Raw genomic sequence first — 22,997 nt, 5'->3', positions numbered from 1 at the left:
TTAAATATTTAAGGAAGAAAAAGACTCTTTGGTAATGCTGGAATAGGTAAAAAGGTGACTGTCATATTAAAACATTCAACTAAACAGTTCATCAGTAAATAAACAAGTGAGTTATTCAAAATAGTGTCTTTTAAAATAATACCATTTGGAACTGATTAATCTCTGAACCTTTTAAACTCTTTACTCCTACCTTGTGACAACAATTGATTTCCAACTCTTACTGTCAGCACCTTCAAGCTGTGGACCTCTGCTTTCTGCAAGTTGCAATCTTTTACCAGTTTCTTCTAGTTGAACTGTCATCTTCTCATTTAAAATCTCTAAATTATTCTTAGCTATTCGCAATTTCTCTGCGGCTTCAGTTTCCTATCATTAAAAACTAATTAGTATAGAACAAACATACTGCTCTCATAGATACAGTATATTCAAGCTTATCACCACATATTAGATAATATGAAGTTCTAAATGCTGATTAAAATTAAAATGAAAATTTGATGTTCCTTTTACTCTAAAACATGATAATTAGGGTAGGATTATGTAAATGAGGTTAGAAAAATACTACATTGTAGTGCTTACTTTTGTCATCTATGTCTAAAATACTTTTGGAATGATGGGATAATTTATGTGTTCATACATTTAAAGGATGCTTGATTTTGACTCCTTAGTACTTACAGTCCAAGCTATAAGCACAGATTACATGTAAAAAAACTATAGATTTGGCCCTCCCTGGTGGCGCAGCGGGTTAAAGCACAGCACTGAGAATCTAAAGCCGCTTCCACATGAGTTCGATTCTCGCCTGCCCCGGAGGTGACCACATGGCGTGGCAGACCTCTCCTGGCCCGCCCGCTGCTCCCCTCAGCAGTGTACTTCGTCGATCTGCCTGTTCTGCTCCCCACTCTGTCTCTGGTGAACACTCTCACCCTCCGCATCTCTGGCCTGTACCTCAGTTCTGTATGAATAAATAAATCTTTAAAAAACAAAACAAAACAAAACAAAAAAAACTATAGATTATTTCCATCATTAAACATCCACCTTGAAAACAATATATAACTCTGACCATATTCAAATACTGTTGTCATCAGTTTAAAAATAATAATATTTAATATTTGACCCTGATGCACCGGGGTCAAATAACTTCAATTAATTTATTGGATCATCCATAAAAACTTAATTGTCTGGGATAAGGAATAAATTTTGACATTTAAACAAAAAGAATGTTACAGATTGTTTAACAGGTTTCATATATGCCTTATTATATAACAGGTTATGTGTACATAAACTTCACAGCAGCTTTATGAACTAGATATATTTACTACTCCTAATTTTATAAGTGAGGAAATTGAGGGATAGAAGAGGGCTAAAAGACTGCCTTAGAGTTTACAGTGACTAAATAGAGTGAGCTAGGAATTGAATACTAGATATGTAGTTCTACATTATGCTGACTATAGATTTACTAGTTTTTTATTTTCAATATTATTCATGGTGAAAGGATGGCAATCATAAACACACAATTCCTAAATCTCTTAATATGTACTTTGAATAGACGTTATAGTCAAGCATTTCATAGTTTCCTGAAGGGTTACTTAAGATAAGAAAATTATAATCAGTAGTGAAATTATACTTTTTTAAGTTCTTTACGAAGCCTTTCATTTTCAGCAACAATTTTCTCTGTGCCTTTGGTCTTGGATTCATAATGCATGCTCAACTGACGTCCAAGATGAACTTTAAGTTTCTCTGATTCAGCCTAATTAAAAAAACCAAACTGCATTTTAGTGATAACAAAGAAATAAAGGATGATCTTGTAAACTCATAAAACTTAATTTAAAGCAATTTTAGAGGCCCATTCGACAAGACAGAGTACAGTCTTCCCTTTAACACTGCTCTCCTAGAGCAGCTGGTTCCCACCCTAGCAGCGCACATTAGGATGAGCTGATAATGTAAAAGAAAAAATCCCAATACATCGCAGTACACACCCAGACATAACTGAGGTTTTCAGTAATGAAGGTTTATACCTCTGCAAATTTGAAAATAGACCCTGGAAATTATTTCAATCTCTCAGAGTGGGAAGCATGGGTTTTGATACAGTAAGATGAGCAAATAGAGCTATTCTAACTATTGTCTCCAATAAGTTTTTTTCTGTATGTGTAAACTCTGCTGTATTAAAGCCATTTTTATATTATGAGTGTATTAAATGTTTCTTTAAAAGTTAATAAAAATTATAATAGCAAAACATTCCAAACAATCACATTAAAAAAAGTTACCTTCAACTTTTCATTTTCTAGCTCAATGTTAGCCATTTTTTCACTCGTCAATATTCCTGACGCTTTCTTCAACTGTTCATTTTCTCTTTGGACTTTTTCAACTACCTTTTTCATTAAACCAATGGTTTTTTCTAGTTCTGGGATTGTTTTTCCACTTCTACCAGACTGAAAAAGAGTATGTTACCTTTATTTAAATCAAATATTCTAAAACTATAAGGTACAAACAACATTAATAGGCTCATTATTACATTGTGTTGATTCCTAACATTTGAAGCCAAAGTTTCAATCCATAGGGCCCTCCATGGTGGTGCAGCAGGTTAAAGCACAGCACTAAGAAGTTAAACCCACCTCTCAGCATGAGTTTGAACTCCGCCCACCCTGGAGGTGACCCACATGGCGCAACAGAACTCTCCTGCTCCCCTCAGCAATGTACTTCATCAATCTGCTTGTTCTGTTCCCCACTCTGTCTCTGGTGAATCCTCTCACCGCCCCTGCACCTCTGGCCTGCACCCCAGTTCTGTATGCACAAATAAATCTTTAAAAAAATCTTAAAAAAAGGGGCCCTCCCTGGTGGCGCAGCGGGTTAAAGCACTGTAGTGAGAAGCTAAAGCCACTTCCGCATGAGTTCGATTCCCGCCTGCCCTGGAGGTGACCACATGGCGTGGCAGACCTCTCCTGACCTGCCCGCTGCTCCCCTCAGCAGTGTACTTATCGATCTGCCTGTTCTGTTCCCCACTCTGTCTCTGGTGAATCCTCTCACCGCCCCTGCACCTCTGGCCTGTACCCCAGTTCTGTATGCACAAATAAATCTTTAAAAAAATCTTAAAAAAAGGGGCCCTCCCTGGTGGCGCAGCGGGTTAAAGCACTGTAGTGAGAAGCTAAAGCCACTTCCGCATGAGTTCGATTCCCGCCTGCCCTGGAGGTGACCACATGGCGTGGCAGACCTCTCCTGACCTGCCCGCTGCTCCCCTCAGCAGTGTACTTGTCGATCTGCCTGTCCTGCTCCCCACTCTGTCCCGGGTGAAGCCTCTCACCGCCCCTGAGCCTCTGGCCTGTACCCCAGCTCTGTATGTACAAATAAATAAATCTTTTAAAAAAAAATCTTAAAAGTTTCAATCCATAACTATAATAACCCTACAAGAATTATAATTCTAGCTGCATTTTATTTAGCTAATGTGCTTTCCATTATGCTAGAATTTTCTTTGTGTGAAGTAAAGCCACAAAAGACAAAGCATGTCTTTAAAAAGAGCTCATGAACGACCAAATCACAGCAAGATGACGGAGGCAGAATTTCTCTAAGAGTAGCCATTGAATAGAAATTCAGTTTCTGTCAAATATAGATAGGAGAGACATGTGAAAAAAAAAAAAAATCCCATGTAAGGTTATCAAGAGATCAGTCACTAAAGAAGTTTGTTTATAATTTAAAATTAATAAAATTCTTAGGAGTTAAGTAAAATAATGATTAATTGTGTATTTTATTCAATATTCACATTGTTTATTAACAAGCAGTACCACAATATATACTTTTACATATTTTAAAGATATAATGCATAGATTTGATAGGAAAGGTCAACTTAACAGGTTTTTTATTTATGAAATGAATGTTACTATCAGCAACTTTTGTTCTGGATACTGTCTGATAAAACTATTCATATTTTCACCTAATGGATGAAATTGAGTTAATTTTTATATTACAACTCTCTTTTGTATTTGCTACCACCACCATATTTACAAGTGCTTAAATCTTTGGTTTTGATCTCATACAGCTATTTATGGTCCAAAAAAAAGTAAATAAGATAACTTGGTAAAAAACACAAATATACAAAATATTTGGGAAGTGTATTTAGAGCATTACACTAAAAAGTTGATGTGGATATCATAAAGTATAGTTACAAAATATAGTACCAAGGAGAAGTTAGTAGTTACCTCACAGAATAGAAGGAAGATTCCTAGGCATTAAAAGTTTTCAAGATCAAGTTGAGGGGTATGTAACAAAAAAGAAGATATAGACTCCGAGTGTAATAAAGAGCCACATAAGGTGTGACACATGATAAAACACATTGAAACATAAAGGAAAGCTAAATGATGCTTTATCCTGTAGATGCAGAATAAAAATTGAAACTAGATATACTGGTAAAATAAGATTGCAACTATTCTGACATGCCTAAACTTTTTTTCATTTCCAATTTATAACTACTGAAATGAAAACAAACATATGGCGTATTTTCACACTCACCCCTCTCACATGGCCAAGTTTCCGCTCAACTTCTGCTTTTCCTTTCTTAAGAAATTCACACAGTTCCTTCAGATCGCTTACTTGATTCTAGAAGATTAAAGCAACATGAGACAATTTAACAGAGTTAATGTGATCACTACGGTGGGGCGTATGAACTGTGTAGCTCCTCAGCTATAGTCAAATTGACAAGTGGGCGTCTCCACCACGGAGGACTTTGAACTAAGACATAGTCTGAACTAAAGTACATCAATATAAGAGCATTATGGATGTGGATTTCAAGAAATATTTTCTACATTATTGCCTTAGAAGACAATATAAATTTGAGCCTCGAATTCAGGTCAACTGTCCCATAAATTACATACATAGATCTTTACTCGTGCTGGAAAGAAACAGAAAACTGAAATTCTAATCTATAACAGTTCTAAAATGTGAAAATCAGAACAAGAAGTGGAATATAACTTAATTATAACATCAAATGTGAATTGAATGGTTTGGAATATTCTACTTCAGAAAATAGAACTGAAATAATTAGCTAACCAAGAGAAAAAAGGGTTCCCATAAATAAGGTGATTTGGGAAACTGAAGATAAACTTACTTTCAACATTGAAATAAAGTAAGATGCCAAAAAGTATTTCAGTTCTTTTATTACAAGGAACTTATTTTTTAGAGAGAGAAGATTTTTAATTATGATGATATTAATGAACACATTAACCATCCTCTTGCCTCAGGGCATTTGAATGTGTCATTTCTGTTGTCTGAAACTCCTTTTTCATCTATAGATGACTCACTTTACCACCTCTCCCCTAGCTCTCTGCTAAAATAATCCTTTGATTAAGGCAGCCTTCTCTTACTACTCTGGCTCAATAGTAATTCCATGCATCTCTCCCCTGATCTAACACTTACACTTTTTACACCAGACATACTTTTCCTCCTTAGCACGCACTTATTTGCTGACATGTTGTATATGGACTTGTTTACTATCAATCTTCCATACTAGAGTATAAGCTCTACAAATGCAAAAATCTTCTTGACTGTTGTTTTCCAGGACTTAAGAGTGCCTGACACAAAGCAGCTTCTGATTTCATCACAAACTAATAAAATAAACATAACTAAGCAGGGGAAAAAGATTTTAGATGTTAGATTATAGTTGCATAATGAAGAACATTAAGATTACCTTTAGTCTCGGCAAATCTTTATTTGCTTGTTCAAGCTGAAATTTTAGTTCAATATTTTCAGATGACAACTTCAAATTTTCCTTCTGAAGTTCCTGTTCTCTTTGGCTACGATCATCTGACTCTAGTTCTGAATTCTTCAGAAAAATGAAGTCAGAAATAATATTAAGGCTTAATAAATGAAAGCCACTTAAGACACAAATGGATAGGAAAATATTACGCTAAAGAGAACTTTTTTCCACAGAGGGACAAGAGAAAAGTAGAGATTTCTACACAAAACAACAAAAAATAAATGTTACAATATAAAAATTACAGAATATGAAATGCAGTTTGTTTAACTTAACACAGAAAACAAAATCAAGAAATGACTTAATCATGTCCACATATACATACCTCCATCTCTACTCCTCTAATGATTAAAATAATTTATGGTGGCTTTTCCAGTTTAAAATAAAGCCTGACTGACATCTGTTATGGATTTTATTTTGTCCCAATCCCCACACAGTTAGGCTGAAGTCCTAACTGCCAGTACCTGAGAATGACAATATTTGGAGATACGGCTTTTTAAAGACTACCAAGTTAAAATTAAAGGATTAATTAGAGTGAGTTTTAATTCAGTGTGACTGGCAGTCTCATGAAAAAGGGAAATTTGGATACAGAGTACCATAGGAGAGAGACAATGTGAAGAGACAAGGAGAAGCTATCTATAAACCAAAGAAAAAGGCACCGAAAGACCTTTCCCTCACAGACCAAAGGAGTCGTCAACCTTGCTGATATCTTGAGTCTGACCTTCCACTTTCTAGAATTAGGAGAACAAATTTCTGTTATTTCAGTCATAAAACTGTGGTGCCTTTTTATGGTAACCCTCATAAATTAATATGCAAGCCAGTGCCTTCTTCAGAAAGTTTCTTCTTGCTCCTTAAAGTGAGCTAAATTCTATCTGGTTCTGACTGACAGACATGTTCACGAACAGTTGGCTCACTATTATAAGACCAGAGGGGTTGTCCTCCTGAATTGGAAGTATGAGTCATCCACAGTTCTGCCTTAGTTGTATAAATTTGTCCATGTATTCAAGTACAGCATCATTGTTTAACTAGGGGGGGGGGGGAAAGGTACTGGAATAGATACTTCTCCGAAGAAGATAAAAATGACCAACAGGAACATGAAAAATTGCTCAGATCTAAAACCACAGTGCAGTAATCTCTCACAAATAAGAATGGCCTATCTCAAGGAACAGCAAGTATTGGCAAGGGAGTGGAAAGAGAGAAACTCTCTAATATTGTCGGTGGGAATGTAAGTTGGTGCTGCCTCTATGGAAAACAGAATGGCTATTCCTCAAAAAATTAAAAATAGAATTGCCATATAACCAGCAATTCTACCTTGAGTTACTTATCTGCAGAATATGAAAATACCAATTTGAACAATTACATGCATCCAAAACTATTCACAATAGCCACAACATGGGAATAACCTGACAATGAATGACTGGATAAAGATGAGGTACACATACTCTATGCCGTACTCATCAGCTTTAAAAAGAAAAAGATGAAATCTCATGCTGTGAAACAACATGGATGAGATTGGAGGTGATTATGCTAAGTAAAAAAGACTGACACAGCTGAATAGCAGGTGGTTTCATTCATGGAGACTAAAGAAACCCAGAAAATGAAGTAACAGAAGACAAAAGAAACAACTCTTAAGACTGATAACAAAATGGTGGTTAGCAGGTGAAAAGGATGGAGGGGGGGAGTAATAGGTAATGGTGGCTCACTTGATAATGGTGAATGGGTAGTAGGTAGTGATGTGTGTGGCATATACTTTTAATCAAGGTATGAAACTTAGGAGTTTAGAAAATAAGAAAACACATAACCATTTTTTTTTTTGGTAGGAACTACTCAAATGTTAGGGCTTAAGGAATGTATTAACAGTTCATATATTTAACAAATCCAAATGTGTGTACTGTTTACTATAAGAAAACTCAGCACTAGTCACTGCTAGAAAACTCAGTTAACATAGGCCTAAAGGGCTGCCATGTGCTCAAACCCGAGGCATGGCCCTTCACTGCTGGACCAGCGTCAGAGGATACCTGTGGGCCCTCAGCCACTGAATCACGGCAGCACTTACTGGGGTACAATGATGGTCCCCAGCAGATTCTTCTGGATCCCTGTGGCTGCTGTGTCCCCTTCTCATTCTTGCCTCACATATTCCCTTCCTTGACTTTATGATCCCATTTATTTTCTTCACAATAGTCTTGATTTTCTCAATTTCAATATCTGGTTTATTTTCAAAATTGGAGTTAAAATCTTCAAAGGTCCAGCCCTCCCTGGTGGTGCAGCGGGTTAAAACACAGCACTGAGAATCTAAAGCCGCTTCCACATGAGTTCGATTCCCGCCTGCCCCGGAGGTGACCACATGACGCAGCAGACCTCTCCTGACCCGCCCGCTGCTCCCCACAGCAGTGTACTTTGTCGATCTGCCTGTTCTGTTCCCCACTCTGTCTCTGGTGAAGACTCTCGCCGCCCCTGAGCCTCTGGCCTGTACCCCAGTTCTATATGCACAAATAAATAAATCTTTAAAAAAAAAAAATCTTCAAAGATCCTATTAGTTGAACTAAATGAACTAGAATTATTGTTTGGCATTTCCTTAGATTGACTAACCTCAGAAGGAAACCTAATATCTTCTGCTTGGTGTTTTTCTTTATTACTGTAATACCGCAAATTATTTCCAGGTACCTGGTAGTATAAGTTGTCACTGGCATGTGTTTGCTTCTCATGTTTGAGTCTAAGCACTGTTAAGAACTTGTTTATTTGTTTTTGTTCCTGTGCAAAATGTTCTTTTTGCGAATATTAAACCTTTATTTATTAACACTGGTAGAAGGTAGAAGGCATACTTGTGTCACATCTGATTGAAGCAGATGAAAGAAAAAAAAACATGAAAAGGAGAAACAAAAAATAAATATAGACTAAATGCTTTAAAATAAGATATGACAAACAATCCTACATTAATATTTAAAAAGAAAAAAAAGCACAAACATCACAGATGTTTGAATGAAAGTAATGCTGTATTTTTCTACTTCATCTAGTTATATGTTCTTGTCACAGCAAAACACATTACTTACACTACATTTAAAGTCAGTATAAATCTCTTGTAATGAGACTCAACTCCAAGTGTAAGAATCAAGTTTACTGTCAGCAGGTAAGAAGGATTCAGGAAGTTAACATATATAAAGAATAAAAGTAAAAGTTCATTTTATTGTATTAATAGTAATGAGAGGAATGTAATTTTTTAGCCAGATAAAGTTGTTGATTTTACTTTTAAACTTTAAAAATAGAAAAAAAGAAGTGACTCACACTTACTGACGGCCTAGAAAATGTGTCCTTTGAAAACTGTTTTTCTAAAGTATGAAGTTTTTCCTGGAGGTACCTGTTTTGCAAACGTAAATCTTCTATAACAGAATCTCGAGAAAGGGCTTGGTGGGTCCTATGGGTGGCAACCACAAAGGCTCTTTATTATTCCAGTTGCAACTTTTCACTGTTTCACTACATTATAATTAAAATTATTAGCACTATATTTTAAATGACACATAACTTTCAACTTTTACAAAACAAATAAGAATTGATTATACATTATAAAATAATTCTCTACAGAGCTTGAAAGTATGAGTTAACAAATATATTCTGATTTATAAAAATATGTTAACATTTTAAACAAACCCATACCTATATAGAATTGTGTAAGAGAACTGAACTAAAATGCCCAGTATATGCAAGGCATCATATAATAATTTTATAACATCCATGTGTCCCTAAAAGCTCACCGATTTTAAAAGGCTCCTACTGGTGCCATTTCAAGTGATTACTCCATGTGGCCGACAGGCTCCTCTATGATCTGGCACAACCACACCTACCCAACCTAGGAATGCCTAGGACTTTACCTTTACTTAGGCATCTAAATCTGTACAGAATGTTCTACTAGGCTTCTGCTTTCTTAATATGTCCTTACCCCCTTTAGTATCTTTAACATTACAGATATCTTCAATATTTACATTGGATTCATATAATTCAGAAATTGTATGAACTTGAACTGAGAGAACAAATTCAATTTCTCCTATAAAGTTTTGTCCAATTACTTCCACCCACACAGATCCACATTATTAGAAGGAAAAAAAAAATCAATTAGAAGTTATTAAAAACTTCAAAACTAAACATTTTGATCATTGTGAAAACTGCAAAGGCAGATAAAAGGGTTTAATTTTACTCTGAATATATGTTTAGATTGAGAAAAACACGGAGGGCTGGAGCCAATGCTGAAGCTAGACAGTAACTATACACAGATGTCAAAATAAAGAATTCTTCAAACAATTTTTTCTTTTCTATCAAGGAAAATTCTTAAGGCGTTAAGAAAACAATGTTTTAGAAGGGAAGGAGGTGGAGTATAGGAAAGGACATCATGAGTGTTCCTTTAAGGGAGGTCAACCTCATAGGTTTGTGTTATAGTAATGACACAACTATAAGAATTAATAAAGAGGTACACCAAAGATAATTTTTTTTAAATTTACAAAAAGGAAAATAAAGCATGATGAATGGTTAAGTATTCTCTGTGCACATATTACATGTAGCTACCAGACTTTACACTGAACTCTAACATGATTACAGGTCCTTATTGGTAAGCAAAGTAAGTAAAGTAACACAAGTAAAACAAGTCTAAATGAAACAGGAAATTATAAATAGTTTTGTCATTAGAACATGATTTTATTTTTTGCTTTCTATGGCCATCAATCTATCAGAAGACATAACTTACAAAGAGATAACAAAACAAAAAAGTTTCCAAGACGCTGCTACAGAAGTGACATGGGAGGTTGTGGTTGTAAGTAAAATGGAGTAAACATTCAGTTTTGTTTCTCCCAAATACAGTATGGAGGTTTAAAGTATATAACTAATAGACTGGGACATACACTGGAATTTGAAGTATTAATAAATGGGCAGTGATTTTTCCTTTTCCTCTGCTACTTCTTGGCCTGAACACAGCATTACTTGAAATGTATATGAAGGTGAGTGTTAGCACTGTGGGGGAAAATTTTAGGGTGGCCTTAAATTTCTAGCTCCAGTAAGCAGAAAGGGAACTTGTAAATACAGAAAGCGCATAACCCACACCATCCCCTTCTTCTTTCCTTTCTCTCATGTGCCAACCCTCAACTAACCCCAAAGCCACGATGGCAGAATAAGTATGGGAATGCCCAGCAGTCCAAATATTTAGGGACAGAGTCTTTTCCCATTGGTAGAGCAGTGACTGGTTAGGGGGTAGTGTGAAAGCAGTACCAGCAACTCCCCTCACCCCTACCACCCCCCACCCCGGACACCCATTCTGCTTTCCAGTTTGTTTTGCTGCAGATAAGTGTCCAGTACAAAAGGGAAACTAAAGCACCATACTTGGTTCAAAGCACCATAAAGCACTGGAGAGTATTAGAGAAATAGCAGTAAAAAAGTAGTTAAAGAAAGGGAGCAAATACAGTTGTTTAAGAACTTCTGGGTTCAGCTTCAGCTGCACATACCAATGATTTGGCCCTAAAAGAATCCAAAGACTCTCAGAGCTGAACTAACATACAGAAGGCAGTATGATGTCACCTCGGCAGGGCACAGCCAGGACAGATTTGAAGAGCCCTGTACGGGCTTTGAAAAGTGAATTGATAGTAAAGCCATAGCCACAGAAAGCAGGATGGAACATTGGATCTAAAACTACCCAAACCAACATTCTGTTAAAACAGAAACATCTACATTTTTAGTAGATGCTAAATGTCTACTTAAATGTGGTTTATAACTACAACCCAGAGTCTTAAAATATAATTCAAGAATACAATCCAAACTTATATGGCAGATAGAGAACTAGGAATATCTCAGCACACATGAGACAAGACAATCAGCAGGTCCCAACCTGAGAATAACAAAAATTTGTTACATCAGTTTCTATGTTACCTTCATGATAATGAAGATCACATTTCCACATATTTGCTTACCTCATATATGATAGGTCATTTTCTAAGTCAAGATTTCTCTTCTTTAATTCTTCCAACTCTTTTTCTGACTCCAAAGCACGTACTCCCATAACCTGATCAACGGTTATGCCAGTTGTTTTTAGTTTCCTCTGCAAAGTAAGTTTCTCTTTGTCAGCTCTGTAGGATTTAACATAGAATCATGAAAATATACCAATCACTTGTTTGGCTTGTTCAACATACTGAATTTCAGCTTACTCCTTACAAGAACAATATTTAAAAATACAACCCTTCTATATTTGCTAAGAGCTACTATATCTCAAGATTAAAGAAAACTATTTTTATAAATTGCTAAAATACATTTTAAGTACATTTTAAGAATTAAAAACTGAACCACAGTTAATAACCTAGATAAAAGTAGGAAAATCTTCACATTATCAAATAAGATCAAGCTATATATGTAACTTCCAGAATCCATTTTAATGGCTTTATACACAATTAATTAGACTTTTATTAAACTGAAACTCACTTGGCAAAAAGATCCTTCAAAGTATTCAACTGTTTTGTTAGAATGTAGACTTCTCCTTCTTTCTCTTTCAACTTGTTTCGAATTCCCTCTACTTTGGTTTGCCATTTTTTACCTTCTTCCCACCTAATTAATTCTTCTTTAGCATTCTGTAAACAGTAACAAAGAAGGGGAAAATTATCAATATTATTTTAAATTTCAAGAGCTATCAATTAGAATTTACCTGTCTAATGGTGAACCAATACATCCTAGACTAGAAAGATTCCATTTCCTATGTGATTTCTAGACTCCTTTGGCATGCCAACCTATTAACAAAAATTTCTTTCAGTTTAGGATTCTGAATTCTATATGCCCTATAGATGAAATTCTGGGGAACTAATACCAACACCTTTAAGGGTTCTTTAAATAAAGAGTCTCACATAAATGATCATAATGACTAAAGTAAGCATGTAACAAAGAATGTGTACATATAAGTGACAAACCCCATTTCATTAATCCATGGCAAACTTCTATCATCACAGACTGCTCAAGTCATCAATGTACATTAGTTCTTTTAATCACAGAAACATTTAGTGCTGTCCATGTGCCAGTTACTACTCTAGGCACTAGGAAGAGAAACAGTGAATGAAGCAAACTAAAAAACACTGTTCTGCTCCCCACTCTGTCTCTGGTGAATCCTCTCATTGCCCTGCACCTCTGACTATACCCCAGTTCTGTATGCATAAATAAATAAATCTTAAAAACAATACCTAACAAAGATAAATTGCCCTATAAAAATTATCTTCTCTGACACTGGCAATTTTTTTTATTTCGTTCAGCTAACAAAATAATATAAAATAATATATAAAAATAATATAAAATAATATAAAAACTTTAAGTGTGTGACCATTATAACTTAATTTTTTTTTAATGAAATATATAAAAAGAACTCTGTATTTATGGAAAGGTGAATCTTAGCTGGGACCACAGGTATATGCATAAATAATGTGCTATGGAGTACTTTGTAGGGCTGGGCAGTTTTATCCCATCTGACATTACACTTTCAGGTAAGACTGAGGTAGCAAGGCTGAAACAATTTTAAAATGAAAAGAAAAATAACAAAGGCAAATGTCAGCAAGAATCTATTTTAGATAGGGAGGGAAAAGGGAAGAAGAAAGGAGGAGGAAAAGAAGCTTTCTTTTCATAATTTCTGTAAATAATAGCCTCTTCTAATAGATTTCAGAAAAATGTTTTTGTACTTTAGGTTTTTATTGATTCAAAAATTACTGAGCATCAATTATAAGTTAGGAACTGTTTTATGGGCTTAGGGATGCTATAATAAAACAGGCAAAAGCTTCTGCCATCAAAGCTTACAATCTAAAAGATGAACACCTCTGTAAGTAAAGTCCTAGTAAGTCAGATAGCAATAAAGGTTAAGGAGAACATAAAGCAGCATAAGAACACAGAAATACAAGGAATGTAAGTGGCTTTATAGTCTTATGTAGATGATAAACACTGTTTACAGAGAAAAGGGTGCTGAAAATTTCAGTGCAAAACCATTCTTTGTGTATAAAAACACTGATAAATTAGAAATGCTCAGGCCTGAGGGATCTGAAAGGATATTCTCACTAAATTCCTCGATACAAATTTTAATGTTAGTGTAGTTCCGTGTTCTCTTTCTTTTTTCTACTAAGTAAGTTCATCATACGTTGTTGTGGACTTAATGGTTTATAACAGATGTTTAATACTATTTCATTTAATTTTGAAAATAATTTTAATATAAATAGTATTATATCTATTTTAAGGAGAAATAAACTACAGCAGAAAGTTAAGAGTAGGTGAAAGCCACAAGTCTATTGAGCTATTTTGATAGGAATAAGATGAGGAACTGGTATCTAGGAGATAAGACTTGTGCCCATTCAGGGAAGCAGAAAAGAAAACTCTCTAGAGGAATAGGACATCGTGATCTTGCAGTTTTCACCAGCAAAGTTTCTGACAGGAAATACGGTGAGGATTTATCTACATAAATGTTAACAATTTAATCAAAATTATACAACACTGATGAAATTTCAAAGGGAAAATACTTCTTGAAATATACCAACATTTTAGTTCTAGTACTTATTTTCTATTCAGTGCCAATAAAGATATTTTTCTTTTCTATTTTCTTGTTACTGAAATTATTTTATAGATATTGGATATGCTACCAATAAAGACATAAGTCTTCAATTCATAATATATAATAAATTTAATTATATGTTACTTGGTCAATTTAAGTTGTTCTTCGGGTTATATATTTTTATCAGTAATTTTTATTACAAAATAGTTTATTAGTTAACCTGTAGGAAATTTTTAAGCAATTCTGCTAATATTACAGAATAATATATGAATGAGCTGATAATTTACTATTACAATATTGATTATATTCCAATATTCCAAATAATATTTTTTTTACCCTGGGTTAACAGGTTATTCTATTGAAAGACAAGTAGGAAAAACACTTTGGTCAAGGTAGAAGACTAAAAATACCCACTTTACTTTCCCAAATCAAAAGCACTAAAAGGTAGCTTTATAGGGAACAAATATTGCTGGATATGTAAAAGTCTGAAGGGATCTTTGACATAGTATGTCACAGGAAGTGATACAAGACAATCAGTAATGTCTGAGTAAGAGTTATATGATTGCTGTTCCTTCAAGTAGACTTATAAATACATAAAGGATAAAACGTGTCTAGACTTCTATTTTCCAGTGCCACTTTATGTATGTATATCCAGTATGAGTTAGATACTTATACTAGTAAAGTACATTATCTGTTCATCAATTACATATTTAATTTAGTCTATTATTACCTTAAAGCACATATATTAGTATGTTTCTTAACATACCTTTTCCTTTATAGGCTTTATTTCTACCTCATTCATCTTTCTTTCCAACTGGCTTTCCAGTTTTTTAATTTTCTTTTGTAGTTCTTCAACTAGGCTTTGTTTATTATCTGTGAAAGGTTTGCTCTGAAAAATAAGATACATTTTTCTGTTTTACAAATTTAAAAAGTACAAAAAATACATAATAAATATCTTAAGTACAGAACGTTTCAGTGACTATAGCTACCATACTCTATCAGTGACAATATTTATGTAGAATGGCTACTTCTGTGTTTTAATAAGTTTGTTACTCTAGAACTAAAAATGCACTAGAACACTGAAAGAATCAGCAATATTAATCAGTGATTTAAAGACTAATTTCAGCAAATTACAGATAGAATTAAAAAGTGGGAATAAATTATGACCTATTATAAACCAAGACCTTATCAAAATATAAAATTACCTGTAATCCACTGGTTAGTCTTTTAATTTGCCTTTTTAGTTCATCATTCTCTTGCTCAATTTCATCTTTCTCTTTAAGAATTTTATTATAGGCTTTTTGTTTCTTTTGTAGTTCATTGGTAATGTCACTCAAATTATCAGTTAGTGAGTTCTCTCTATTTTTACTTGTTTTAAGAGCTTCTTTCAATTTTGAAAGATTTTCACTTAAATCTTCAATTTGTGACTAGAGACAGAAAGATTTAGTTCATAAATCTTCAACAATCAATGATATAAACAAAAACAAAAAAGTATGCTACTAATAAATTAAAAAGAAAGTTTCAATCTAAATTTTTAAGTACATAAGGAAAAAAGAAACTACCATATATATGTTTCCAGCTTCATCTCAAATGAAAGAAAAACAAAAAACATGAGCAAACGGTCTAAAACAAGCAATGTGTGTGTATATGTACCTGCAGCTATCTAAGAATTCATTAAAATTAAATCTATATTCATGATCAAAAATACTGTGTTTCAAAATGGATTCTCTTTCAATGGTAATCATCAGGACTTTTGTGGCACTAATTTGTGCATCATGATGCTCACCTTTAGCTCTTTTGTATGACGATCAACAATTTGTTGAACATTGAGATTTGCCTCTTTCTGAGAAGTTGCAGAAATAATACGTTCTTCAGCTGCTGCTGTCATCTCTCCCCGAAGTTCTAAAAGGGCACGACTAAGTGCCTAAAATTTACAAATAGCTAAGTGTTTGGAAAATAATTGTATTTTATATGAGTGATATATAATACATTAGAAAATTTAAAAAGCTTTATTACTTGACTATTTTACTAAATTCTATGAGTTTAATAAAATATATTCACAAACTAATAACCCAAATTTTCAAATGAATCTCCTTTAGTAATTTCACCAAAATCTTTCTAAATTGGGTGTGAGAGTTCAAATCTTGATAACAATAATTTTGAGAGCTGAGAATTAATTACAAAATTTTATATTATAAAAAGCAAGTTTGCTTGATTTTCAAACACTCATGTTTAGGTATTGTCCAAATGACTCTCTTCTGTGGGGAAAAAAAACAAAACAAAACAAAAAACAACTGAATTTAACTAGGTAAGAAAGTTATAAGATATTAGGAAAGACTTAAAATTTACCAATAAATTTCATGAGGTCATGTTGAAAAAAGTAACACTTCTTAAAGAAATGCTTAATCAAATCTGAGATATGTTTTAAAAAAAAACTTAATCTGGGCCCCCTTGGTGGCATAGTGGGTTGGAGTGCTTTTATGCGAGTTCAATTCCCACCTCGGGAATGACCCACATGGTGCAGCAGACTTCTCCTGACCCACTCACTGCTCCCCTCAGCAGTGTACTTCCTCAATCTGCCTGTTCTGCTCCCCACTCTGACTCTGGTGAATCCTCTCACCACTCCTGCACCTCTGGCCTGTAACCTATGTCCATATGTATAAATAGTCTTTTTTAAAATAAGACAAAAACTTAATCTGATAATTCACTGACCAACTCCTTCTTATACAACTTATTACTATGACCTTCACTTTAATTTCTTCTCTCATTGTTATTTTTTCTTAAATCCCAAACTTGCTCAATTATTTAAATTGTCTGATACAGCCTCAGTAGCATTAGAAGGGGAAATGGAGAGGAACTAGAAATCCCAAAAGAAAAGGAGAGAAGATAATGGGGTCACCTTATTTTGTACAGATTAACTCAAATCTGACTGACGAAAACACAAAAATATAAATGGACTACACCTGTATTTAAAACAAACACAGGCTGGATGAACACAAGGGAATATGGTGATTGATCATAGGTGATACAATGGTGAGAGAAATATGTAGACAACAATGATGTAAGAAAAAAAATTAAATAGATTAAAAACACCAATATGCTTTTTGGAAGAATTATCTCAAAAGCTTCTGCTCACCAGCATTAGATAAAACACATACATATAATAACAGCAGAGATGCATGTTATTTTTTTAATCAATCTGTCATATTTTTCCTAAATGTTGATAATTTTCTGTTACTTACTTTTTGTTGTTTCTCTTTTAAGGCTAATTGGCTCTTAAGTCTTTCCACTAGATTTCTCATTGTAGTTGTTGGAGCTCTTGAATTTGCTTCTTTTTGAGCCTGCAGTTCAGATTTTAAACTTCGTGACTCTTTTTGTGACTGGGCCAGAAGGGACCGTAAGTCCTCTACTTCTGTTTTCACTTTTTTTACTTCATCTGCATGGTTTTCTTGGAGCCTAATATACATATATATACACACACACACACATATATACACATATGCACACACATATATTAAATACACATAACATATGGATATAAAGCATAACATAAATACATTTAATATATATGTAAGCTGAACCAAATCCAAAAGAACAATCCTTTCTTCCACTTAGCTATTCTTAAACTTCATGAAATAGAGTTACCCCCTATCGTTTCTCAATAAGGTCATCAATACAGAGATTCAAATTATTTAAATGAACAATAAATGGAAGATTTATTAAGCCATCATTAAGTGTTTCAGACTTGCTGATTATAGCAAAAATAAAGTGACTTTAATCAAATTGTGAAAGTTAAAGATTTACCAAAGAAATTAATTAGATCTATAATTTCCTGAGACATTAAAACATTCATAGCAATGTACACAAATAATTTTAGGCTAAAATAACAAGATAAGGTATACAGTAAGTACTTCAAGTATTTTAGGTAGTAAAATCAATGTATGTACAAGATACTTTCAAAAAATGATTATTTTTTAAGCCAAGAAAATAGACTCAATGTACAATTTTATACACCAAAATATGACAGGAACTTGCTATAGTTGAACTAATAACATATATAAAATAAAATGGGTATTGTTATATTAAAAATAAACCATATTTCCATATACTATTGCTAATTCTTCTTTCCTTTAGAGAATTTCTTAAAAGTAACAACTTCTTGGCCCTCCCTGGTGGCGCAGCGGGTTAAAGCACTGCACTAAGAAGCTTAAGCCACTTCCTCATGAGTTCGATCCCTGCCTGCCCCGGAGGAGATCCACATGGCGTGGCAGACTTCTCCTGACCCACCCACTGCTCCCCTCAGCAGTATACTTCGTTGATCTGCCTGTTCTGCTCCCCACTCTGTCCCTGGTGAACCCTCTGGCCTGTACCCCAGTTCTGTATGAATAAATAAATAAATAAATCTTTAAAAAAAAAAAAGTAACAACTTCTTAATAAAGAATAAAATATTAATTTTTGACAGGCATCTTAGATAACTTAGTAAATCAAAGATAGGGCTTCAGCTAACATGAAATCACAGTTACATAGTCAATTTTCTCATTTTTTCAGAAAGAAATCAGGGTCAAGAGAGGGCCTTTTCTATAATGCTTAGAAAATATCTAACTATATACCTATTTTAGGCATAAAAATCTATGTTCTGATAATTGGTTGAGCAATATGTAGAATCTCTCATACACATTTTATATATATCTCTATATCTATCTATCTATCTATCTATCTATCTATCTATCTATCTATCTATCTATCTATCTATCTATCTATCTATCTATCTATCTATATGTAGTTGTATCCTAGAAATGCTTAAAGGTGGGCATATAAAACTTGCATATGTTATTATAATTTCAAATATAGTATCATCCAACCTTTATATAATCACTCAGAAAGAGCCAAGGTGAGTACATTCATCCCATTTTATAGATGGTGAACCAGAAGCTTGAGAGATTAAAAATGGGATTTTGGACAAGAATCTGGTTTGGCCTGAATCAGACCGCCTAGATTCAGACTGCGGTTCCTACCTCCTCCTTGGCATGTCACTGTATTTCCCTGAAAAATGGGGATAGTAATAATCTATGTGCTAAGTGGTTTGAGTACAAAAAGAGATGACATACTTGAAACCTGTAGAGCTATACATGACATGATTGCCTATATTTATTATTCATTATGTTATCACCATTTGCGTATTTTTGACATTTCTAAATAAGACTCACCGTAATTTGACATTTTCAAATTCTTTGATTTTTAATTCAGTGATTTCTTTTTGTTGCTCTAACTCTTGGGATACTTTTTTTAGTTTCATCAAAAGTGAAGAGAGAGAGTCATCTTGTTCTGCCACTGTCTGTTCCATCTCAGCCAGACGAATAAAATGCTTACTGGTAACAACTGGAGCAGGAGATTGCTTTATTAACTCCTATAAAACACGAATATCTTAATCATGAACATATGCAACTCATTGCCATGCCTTTTCCATAATTTTGATTTCTCAAAGGCTATAAAGCCTAATCTAAAATTTAATGCTTACACATAGTGGAGGAACAATAAATGTTGACAGAATTAATGCCTTAAGGCTTGAGAATGTTATGGCCTGCACACTAGAAAGAAAAAGCAGTTTACTCATAGGTATACATCACAATGATCAAAAAAGGCAAGTCTGAACTAAAGCTGGAACATGGAAATAGTCGGAGCAAACTTGTAATGAGCAGAATTTGAAAGGAAAGAGTAAGGTCAGATCATGGAAATCTTTGAGTAAATGGCTAAGAAATATAAACAAGATTTTGTAGGCTGCTACTTGGCTACTAATGGATGTGGGTTTAGGGGAAAAAAATGATCAAAGCTGCATGTTTAGATGATTCTAGCAACAAGGTAAGGTGGCTTCTACTACAAAAGGAAAAAAAAAAGAAGAGCAAGAGGTAAATTTTCAATGATATGTTCCCAAAATCAAAAAAAAGAATAGAACAAAATTCTTAGAATCTTACCCAAGCTGTCTGTTTAAATTTATTGAGTGAACTGTCAGCCTGTAGTTCCAACTTATGATGAAGAATATGAAGGTCTTCTTCATGTTTCTTAACAATTTCTCTTTGTTCCTGTTTTATAGCAAATACAAAATACATCTTAAATTATTATTCAAATAAATCCACATGCTTAAGATTCACTACCTCTAAAATCCCCATGGGATACAAAAAAGAATGCTATCAGCACATATATTTATACCAGTATAATATCCCCCAGCATAAGTTCCAGTTGTCCCCAGCCTTTGGTGATAATTTATCCCTACTATGAGAATAATATGTATTCATCATGTAATTTGTTTTCAGATTTTTTCTTAAATGTTAAATTTCCCCTACAAGCTTCTAGTGAATCTGATTTTCATTAAAAGTATGATACAAAGATTTAATTCTAATATAATGCCTTGATCTTTACTTGTGAATTTAATTGATATTCTTAAAAATTATTCAGCATGACAACTATCACTGATCTAGCTAGTCCATAGAAGAAAGATATACACATACAAGCTGTCCGTTTTACATACAAATCTGTAGTCCAATCACATGGAATTAAGAATTCCTAAATAGAATCACTTGAAAGCAAGAAGTTATCTACCACTTTAAGGCAGAGTAATATTAGGCATTTGATTAAAAGACAAAACAATATAATATGATATAGTAAAATATAACATGACATGATATATAATACAATACAATACGATACAATACAATAAAATACCTCTCTGGCTTTTTCAAGAAGATGTTGATACTTCTTTAGAACTTCTTCTTTTTGATTTAACCTTGCTTGCATGTTTGCAATGGTCTGATGAGCAATTTTCATTGTGTGATGTGATTTTGGTTCTATTTCTTTTCTACCTAGCTCAGCAATAAGCTTTTCTCGTTCTACAGTGGCAGGTAATCGAAGTCTCAGCTCGTTGATAACCTTGTCTCTTGATAGAATATTTTGTTCTGCTGACCGTAAAGCAGATTCTTTTTCTTTTAGCTTCTGCAATAATCAAATCATAATAAATTATTAATTTTTTTTAAAAGACTTATGTATGCATACAGAACTGGAGTACAAGCCAGAGGTCCAGAAGCGGTGAAAGGCTTCACCAGAGACAGAGTGGGGAGCAGAACAGGCAGATCAACCAAGTACACTGCTGAGGGGAGCAGCAGGTGAAACAGTTGCACCTGGTAGATCACCTCCGCCACCTGGGATTGAACTTGCACTGAAGCAGCTGTGGCTAGCTTGCAGTGCTGCATCCTAATCTGTTAAGCCACTAGAGAGGGCCTAAAGCTTATTTTTTCTTTAAAAAATGTTTTATCTAAATTTTAATTAGTTATAAGCAAAACTAGGAGTTCTGCCTTATTTTTCACATCACCTATGACAGCCAAATGACACTTAATATGGTAAATTAACTGCATTCTGTGATGACAATTATCTATATGCATTTTATTTATAAGAATATAACAAGTGATAGAAACTTCACTGTTATGAAAATGAAGTTTAATTAAGATATTTTACTTAGACATTGTAGTTTTACTAGCAATGTGTCATAGTAGATTTAAAGAAGAAATATAATAATTTTTACTCCAGTCCGCTGACTGTTAAAGCACCAGAAGATAGCCTATAAAAATCTACTGAGTATGAAAATTGGAATTTTAGAGACCCAAGTCAATGAATCATTGCACAATCTACAGTCTATTAATACAAAACAGAAAAAAGTTCTATTCTTCAGGAGGATTGCAGCAGATGATTTAAGTGACCGACTCTATTTCACATAAATGACAAATCTTACAATTACAAAGATTTGCTCAGTTGATTAAAAACATAGCTTTACTTGTATTCAGTAAATCTATATTTAGATTTAAAATAAAATAAAAATCATTAAGTATATATTATTTTCTGTAAAATAAAAAGGTGGTATTTGGTTACTCTTTAATCAAATTTAAAATCTAAGTAAAGTATTAATTTCTAGTTTACCTTTAAAGATTTTAACCGCTTAGAAAAAGGATGAAATTGAAAATTGATTCAGAGTATTCAATATACACTCAAAAAGTAAACATAAAAATGAAAACAATGTTTGATAATATAGTTTGATAATATAGTGGATAATTTATTGCTCAAAAAGCTATTACACAATTTTTGTTTTCATGCTCACCACTATGGATCAGTGTGCACAAAAGTAAAAAGTACTGAGTGGAGGCCCTCCTTGGTGGTGCAGCGGGTTAAAGCACAGCACTAAGAAGATAAAGCCACTTCAGCATGAGTTTGATCCCTGGCCCCAGTGTAACCCACTTGGCACGGCAGACCTCTCCTGTTTCTCCTGTTGCTCCCTCAGCAGTGTACTTTGTCAGTGGGCCTGTTCTGCTCCCCATTCTGGCTCTAGTGATTCTTCTTATCACCCCTGTACCTCTGGCCTGTACCCCAGCTCTGTATGCATAAATAAATAAACCTTTTTCAAAAATGAAGAGTGTCACATCTGTCACATCAGCTTTTCTTTATTGACAATAGAAACATTATGGACTCTAGTGAGGACTATAGATGCCTTGGTGGTGGGTGTGGTGTGGTCACAGGCCCCTATGCATTCTGTATTTTAGAATCATATATAGTGTTATAAACTAATGTTACCGTAGTTCAAATATATATGTAAAATGAAAAATTACTGAACAGTAGGAAAGGAGAGTGGAATTAGTAACAGATTCATCATTTTAAGTTTTACCATAGTTGAAAATATTA

General features: G+C 33.9%; 1 protein-coding gene across 1 annotated transcript in view; it reads right to left on the bottom strand.

Annotated features, from left to right (window-relative positions):
• The window catches only part of CEP290 (centrosomal protein 290kDa), a 63,279-nt gene that overhangs the window by 5,821 nt on the left and 34,461 nt on the right, over positions 1-22,997 (bottom strand). Inside the window, exons 32-46 of the mRNA XM_012735141.1 lie at positions 20,997-21,263; positions 20,249-20,356; positions 19,484-19,683; positions 17,519-17,732; positions 16,063-16,200; positions 15,482-15,703; positions 15,043-15,165; positions 12,185-12,330; positions 11,680-11,835; positions 9,023-9,146; positions 5,669-5,803; positions 4,495-4,581; positions 2,259-2,423; positions 1,619-1,741; positions 191-363 (exon numbers count right to left, since the gene is read on the bottom strand). Coding sequence (XP_012590595.1) covers positions 191-363; positions 1,619-1,741; positions 2,259-2,423; positions 4,495-4,581; positions 5,669-5,803; positions 9,023-9,146; positions 11,680-11,835; positions 12,185-12,330; positions 15,043-15,165; positions 15,482-15,703; positions 16,063-16,200; positions 17,519-17,732; positions 19,484-19,683; positions 20,249-20,356; positions 20,997-21,263 — 2,381 coding nt within the window. The remainder of the gene's footprint in view (positions 1-190; positions 364-1,618; positions 1,742-2,258; positions 2,424-4,494; positions 4,582-5,668; positions 5,804-9,022; positions 9,147-11,679; positions 11,836-12,184; positions 12,331-15,042; positions 15,166-15,481; positions 15,704-16,062; positions 16,201-17,518; positions 17,733-19,483; positions 19,684-20,248; positions 20,357-20,996; positions 21,264-22,997) is intronic.

Source organism: Condylura cristata, unplaced genomic scaffold (assembly GCF_000260355.1).
Source record: "Condylura cristata isolate star-nosed mole 26May11 unplaced genomic scaffold, ConCri1.0 scaffold00004, whole genome shotgun sequence".
NCBI lineage: Eukaryota > Metazoa > Chordata > Mammalia > Eulipotyphla > Talpidae > Condylura > Condylura cristata.
This window is presented reverse-complemented; position numbering and strand designations above follow the sequence as displayed.